General features: G+C 46.5%; 1 protein-coding gene across 1 annotated transcript in view; it reads right to left on the bottom strand.

Moving 5' to 3' along the window:
• Positions 1-6,173, bottom strand: part of MDGA2 (MAM domain containing glycosylphosphatidylinositol anchor 2) — a gene marked incomplete at its 5' end in the record, with an annotated part of 153,079 nt that overhangs the window by 115,083 nt on the left and 31,823 nt on the right. Inside the window, one exon of the mRNA XM_017738811.1 lies at positions 1,992-2,188. Coding sequence (XP_017594300.1) covers positions 1,992-2,188 — 197 coding nt within the window. The remainder of the gene's footprint in view (positions 1-1,991; positions 2,189-6,173) is intronic.

The raw sequence follows: 6,173 nt of genomic DNA, 5'->3' as shown, positions 1-6,173 counted from the left end.
GCCTGCGCCTGGATCCCTGGCAGTGCCCAAGGCCAGGCTGGACATTGGGGCTGGGAGCAGCCTGGGACAGTGGGAGGTGTTCCTGGGTTGGAACGGGATAAGCTTTAAGGTCCCTTCCCCACCAAACCATTCCAGGATTCTGTGAATTACTGAAAATAATAAAACCATCAGAAATACCAATCAACCTCTTTTTTGGGTAAAATATCTGAGAAATTTTGTTTCCCTTTCCATTTCATTTCACTTCCAAACTAAAATCCACCTTCAAATCCCTCAACAAAAAGATTCCCTCTCAAAATTCCCACCTCTTGATCCTCCGAAACCAAATCCCCTCTCTCCCTCTTCACATCAGCTCTCCCTGTTTGCATCCCTATCAGAAGATGAACTAATTAAGCACAAGATGTTGATGACTCTTGAACCTTTAATTACATCTTTTCCTCTCATAAACACGGAGCAGATCTTGCCTGCACGCATCCAGACCCTGCTAATTCCAGCTGCCCTCCAATAAATGGAGAAAGGTTATGGATAAGATTTGAATATCACCAGGACAATCTGATTTATTCATTAATTAAACCCACTCGAAGATTTTAGGAAGGGTGATCTTAATAACCTAAAAAAAAATCTGATTTCATGAGACACATTTTAGTAGATGAATCCTTAGATTTTAGGGAAAGCAATCCTCAGCATTTCCATACTGGAATGTAAAATTTAAAAATCCACTCTCCCTTTTTAATTAAAACCTTTCAGAACTCCAGTTTACACTTGAGTCCAAGCAAAGCCCCAGATTTGCTAAACTGGCTCCGTTCATGTCAAATTCAAAATAATCTCATTACATTGAGGACACCAATAACTTGGCTCTGTGATTTAATTCCCATCTCTGCAAGGTTCCGGGCTCCACATTTCTCCGGAAAACACGGAGCTGTTGGAGCAATATAAAGCTGTCGAGTACAATAAAAAGCCACAAATGAAGGTGCTCTCAAATCATTAAGTGAAAATTATTTATGAAAGTCACAGTTGCTTTGTGCTCTGAACACCAAATTACCAGGCAGTTTTCACCTCTGTCTTTCCTTGCTATCACTTAGGATTTTCCAAAACAATTTTTCCCCTTTTTTTTTTTTTCTTTCTTTCTATTTTTTTTTTCCCAAACACCATCCCACACTTTTGGCCACAGACAATGGGATTTGCCACCTTTTTTTTCCCTGCCTCGGTGCAAATGTGTTCATGATAAATTAATCTCAGCTTATCTGACAGAGCCAGGCTTCCTTCGGGGCAGGGAGTGGGAGAGGGAAGATTTCGGAAAAGGTTTTATTTCCTTTTTTGCCACCTCATCTTTTAAGTGGGGAATTGTGAAACGAAACCTTATATTTAAAGAGGCAGAAAAAGGACTGTAAAAACCAACACGGGGAGTTGCCATAGAATCTGGAATCAAGGAATTTTTAAGGTTGGAAAAGCCCTCCAAGATCATCAATTCCAACCGTCGACCACCACCAGGTTTTCCACTAATCCATGTCCTCAAGTGCCACATCCACACGTTTTGGGAACACTTCCAAGGGTGGTAACTCTACCCCATCCCGATTCCAATGCTTTCCAACCCTTTCCATGAAGGAGCTTCTCCTAAAACTTAATCTAAACCTCCCCTGGCCTACATGAAGAGCTTTTAAAGCTGTAATTTAGGCTGTGTGTGGAATCGCAGCATTGGACCGGGAAGGATGAGGAAATAGGAGTCAAATCAGAGCTATGGAATTGTAGCACCCAATAAAAATCGCTTTAAAGGCTCTCCTGTAGATATCACTCCCTCATCATTTAATAATTTCTATTTTTACAAAAATTTAAACCTATTTTATGTTAGGAAGTCTTTTAACAACACCCGTGAGCGTTTGGATGGAGTGTTGTTATCCGGAGGCCATCCCCAGTCGTGCCCCCCCGCCAAACCCAGCGGGCAGATCCCATTACTAAGCCTCAAGATGGAAAAAATTCCCGATTTTCAGGCCTACCTGGGTAAAGAAGGGCTCGTAGATCTCCACTCCCTTGTCAGAGCCCTGCAGCAGCACCTCCTGGCCGCGGCGCCAGCTGTAGCGCACAGGTGGGTTGGAGTTGGCCACGCACCTGAGGAACACGGTCTTCTCATAGTAAAACTGCTCCTTGGCTTCCCCGATGCTCTGGTGGACCGTGACTATGGGATCATCCAAATCTGGGAAAAAAACAGGCAGGAAAAACCAAGATTAGGCCAGGCTTTAGTTGACTCGACAATACCGCGGTGCTGGGAATTTCCTGTGACGCCTCATAACAAGTCAGGAGTAAACCGGAGACAAAACAGCTCTAAAAGCCCCAAATTTTAGGAATTTTGCAGCAAAAGTCAGGTTTAGGATTTATTTCCTCGTCCCCAACTGGATCTCCTTCAAAACTCCCATTTTTAGGCAGAACAACAGCACCAATCTCATGCTAATGTCAATCATATTTCTATTATAGTTCGGTGATTACCGCGGTTTCGTCTGGTTCGCAGCTTTACTCCTTGTTGCTTCTAACTCTTTTCCACAAAATTATAAAGCTTTGGAAATAAATAGACAGCCTGATTTGCATCCAAATGGCAGGATCCAGGAGTCCGCGGATCATGTGCACGCAGCTGTTTGCTTTTAAAGCTGCAATTTAATACAGCAATTTAATGCAGATTCCCTGCTTTTAGTTACAGGCATTTAACTTCCAGCAGGTAAATTCATCCCAGGCTTCGGAACACATTTCTCTTGATTAAAATACAGATATCGGATAATTACTCCCACTGCAGCAGCTCCAAGAAAATGAGATGTCCACAACCAGGAATTTGCTTCCATAGGGAAAAAAATATAATAGCCCTTGGAATATGGGGAGACCAAAGTAATTAATTTGCGCTTTATCCCACCAGGAAAAAGGAGATTCCTGGTCCGGGAGTTATTCTGAGCTTTCTTTGGAGGGATGATTTTATTGAGGAAAGAAAGAAATGGAACAAGGTCAAACAAGGAAAGGAAGGGATGTTTTTCCTAAGTGCTGGTCAAAACCACCCAACTTCCAAATGACCACTCTCACAGCTGGGAATTCCTTCCCAATATCCCATCTAACCTGGCCCTCTGGCAGTGGGAAGTTATTGCCCCTTGTCCTGTCCCTCCAACCCTGGAAACCAATGGTTTGGGATGGAAGGGACCTTAAATCCCACCCAGTGCCACCCCTGCCATGGGCAGGGACACCTCCCACTGTCCCAGGCTGCTCCCAGCCCCAATGTCCAGCCTGGCCTTGGGCACTGCCAGGGATCCAGGGGCAGCCCCAGCTGCTCTGGCAATTCCAGCCCAGCCCCTGCCCACCCTCCCAGCCAGCAATTCCCAATTCCCAATCTCCCATCCAGCCCTGCCCTCTGGCACTGGGAAGCCATTCCCTGGCTCCTGTCCCTCCAGGCCTTGTCCCCAGTCCCTCTCCAGCTCTCCTGGAGCCCCTTTAGGCCCTGCAAGGGGCTCGGAGCTCTCCCTGCGTCCTTCTCTTCTCCAGGTGAACACCCCCAGCTCTCCCAGCCTGGCTCTGGAGCAGCTCCAGCCCTCAGAGCAGCTCTGTGATCTCCTCTCCAACAATTCCATGTTTTTCTTGTGCCAGGGGCCTGGACTCAGCGTTCCAGCTGGGCCCTCCAAGCACACAGGAACACAGCATTCCGTGTGCAACTCAGCCTTGGCTGCAACCATTCCAGAACCTTATCAGCACAGCTTGTTCCTTAAAATTCCTTAAAAACCCTTTGGATAGGAGCTAATTACTCCCTTATGCCAAACTTTAACCCAATTTCCGCAAAATCTGGTGCGAGTAATTATCAAAACGTTGGTTCATCAGGTTTATTTGAGGCCAAAATTCAGTGAAATGGAGAACGAGGTTCTCAAATTTTCACGTGACCAAAAGGAACCAGTCAAAGGCACCCCCAAATCCCTCTGCAAAGGTGGAGAATCCCGGAATTGTTGAGGTTGAAAAGCCCCCCTGAGCTCACCAAATCCAACCATCAACCACCACCACACTCACAGCTAAACCACGGCCTCAAGAGCCACATCCACAACTGGCTGAACTTTTCCAGCGGTGCCCCTTCCACCCCTTCCCTGGGCAGCCTCTTCCAAAGCTTGACAATCCATGGAATTGTTAAGGGAAGAACTTTGTTAATAAAATAAATAGATTAGAACGCGTCAAAATTCCACGTGGAAAAGCAAATTCCAGGAAAAAAAGACCCAATCTAAACACTAAAAATTCATCTAAAGACTAAAAATTCATCTTTAGCTGCTCCATTTCTATTTGCATAAGAAGAGTGAAGCTGGAGAGCCTCTCGATTAATTATGAAACAAAACCTGTTCCAAAAATTCCCGACAATTCCAGCAATAATACCTCGTAATGGGGCACGGATTTTAAGGAAATGTTACCTTCGTCCTCACCTCCAAAACATTTAACTTAAGATCGCAGGAGCAAATTATGGATCTGCTGCTCCAAATTAGGATGGCATTTCCTAATGAGGTTTCAGTGTTGTTCTAAAGGTTATTTTAAATCACAGCAGCATCTGAAAAGGGTTGAGAGTGCTCAGAAATTCTGGCTTCTCCTCATGAAGTAGAAAAAAGAGAGGAGAAAATGAACTCGCTTCAGTTTTTAGGGTCAAACACCTAAACTCTGTTCCCGGAGTTTTGATGGAGAACAGAACGTTTCCCACATTGATTTCCAGGTTATCCCTATTAAAGCACATCCCTGGATGGCAAACAAGAAGCCATGAGCTCCATCACGGAGTCCAGGGATGCTCCTCCAAGCTCTGACCCTTGGGTGAAGGTGAATCCTTGGATGAAAGACCTGAGAGTACCAAATCTGAGCTCAGCTTCATTTTCATGAAGTTATTCAAGACAAACCACAGGAAATCCCTCAAAACCTGGAACCAGGACTGAAACCAGGACTGAAACCAGGACTGAAACCACCTCCATCCCTGGCTGCAAGAGCAGGAGAGCTGTTTCCAGGGGAAAATGCCTTCTTTTCCAACCCATCCTCATGCGGCAACTTCCTGACTTCCCTGTCCAGCTCCAGACATGGAGAAACTGGAGCAATGCAGGGGAGGCCACCAAGCTGACCAGAGGCCATCCAGATTCTGGGGCAGTGGGGTTTGGCCATCCTGGAGAAGGCTGGATGAAGGGAAAATCCAATTTCTGTCTTCAAATGCCAACCAGGGACTTCTGGAGAAGATGAAGACAAAGGACAAGCCAGGATGAAGAGCAGATGGAATTTCTGTCTTTAAATTGCCACCAGGAGGTTCTGGAAAAGACGAAAAACTTTTCTTGGAAGTGCAGAGGAAGGGACTATGAGCCAAGAGGTCTGAGCTGTATCAAGAGAAATTCCACCTGGATAAAAGGAAAACAAATTCCCTGGGCAATCGGACAAGTGTCCAGAGGGTCCATGGGATACTTGGAGACATCCAAAGCTTGGCTGGACACAGACCTGAGCAATCTGATCTTGAAGGTGGCCCTGTTTGAGCAGGGGGTTGATCAAGAGGTCATTTTAGATGGATGATTCCTAATTACTCCATGATTCCAGGAGCTGTGATGTCATCACCTGCTTGTCCAATCTGTTCTCTTGGAACAGGTCCATGCTGGATCATGGAAACTTGGGATGGTTTGGGTTGGAGCATATCTTAAGGATCATCCAGTGCCACCCCTGCCATGGGCAGGGACACCTCCCACTGTCCCAGGCTGCTCCCAGCCCCAATGTCCAGCCTGGCCTTGGGCACTGCCAGGGATCCAGGGGCAGCCCCAGCTGCTCTGGCAATTCCAGCCCAGCCCCTCCCCACCCTCCCAGCCAGCAATTCCCAATTCCCAATCTCCCATCCAGCCCTGCCCTCTGGCACTGGGAAGCCATTCCCTGGCTCCTGTCCCTCCATGCCTTGTCTCCAGTCCCTCTCCAGCTAATCCCCTCCAAGCAGGCACTGAACTATGGCAAGGGATGGATTTTGATAGGAATATCAGGAAAGCTCCAAGAAATCCAAGTTGGGAATGGAGCTGCAGCAAAGCCTCTGCCAAAGCATTTCATAATGGTCAATTAATGGAAAATTCGCACTGCAGAACCTGATGGAATTTTTTCCAACGGCAGTGCTGGAAAGATCCCGATGGCTGCAGCAAAGCAAAAGCAGCAGCACTACCAGGAGAGCAAAG

This window comes from Corvus brachyrhynchos, unplaced genomic scaffold (assembly GCF_000691975.1).
Source record: "Corvus brachyrhynchos isolate BGI_N302 unplaced genomic scaffold, ASM69197v1 scaffold245, whole genome shotgun sequence".
Classification (NCBI taxonomy): Eukaryota; Metazoa; Chordata; class Aves; order Passeriformes; family Corvidae; genus Corvus; species Corvus brachyrhynchos.
Note: the sequence above shows the minus strand (reverse complement) of the source record. Positions and strands in the feature narration are given on the sequence as shown.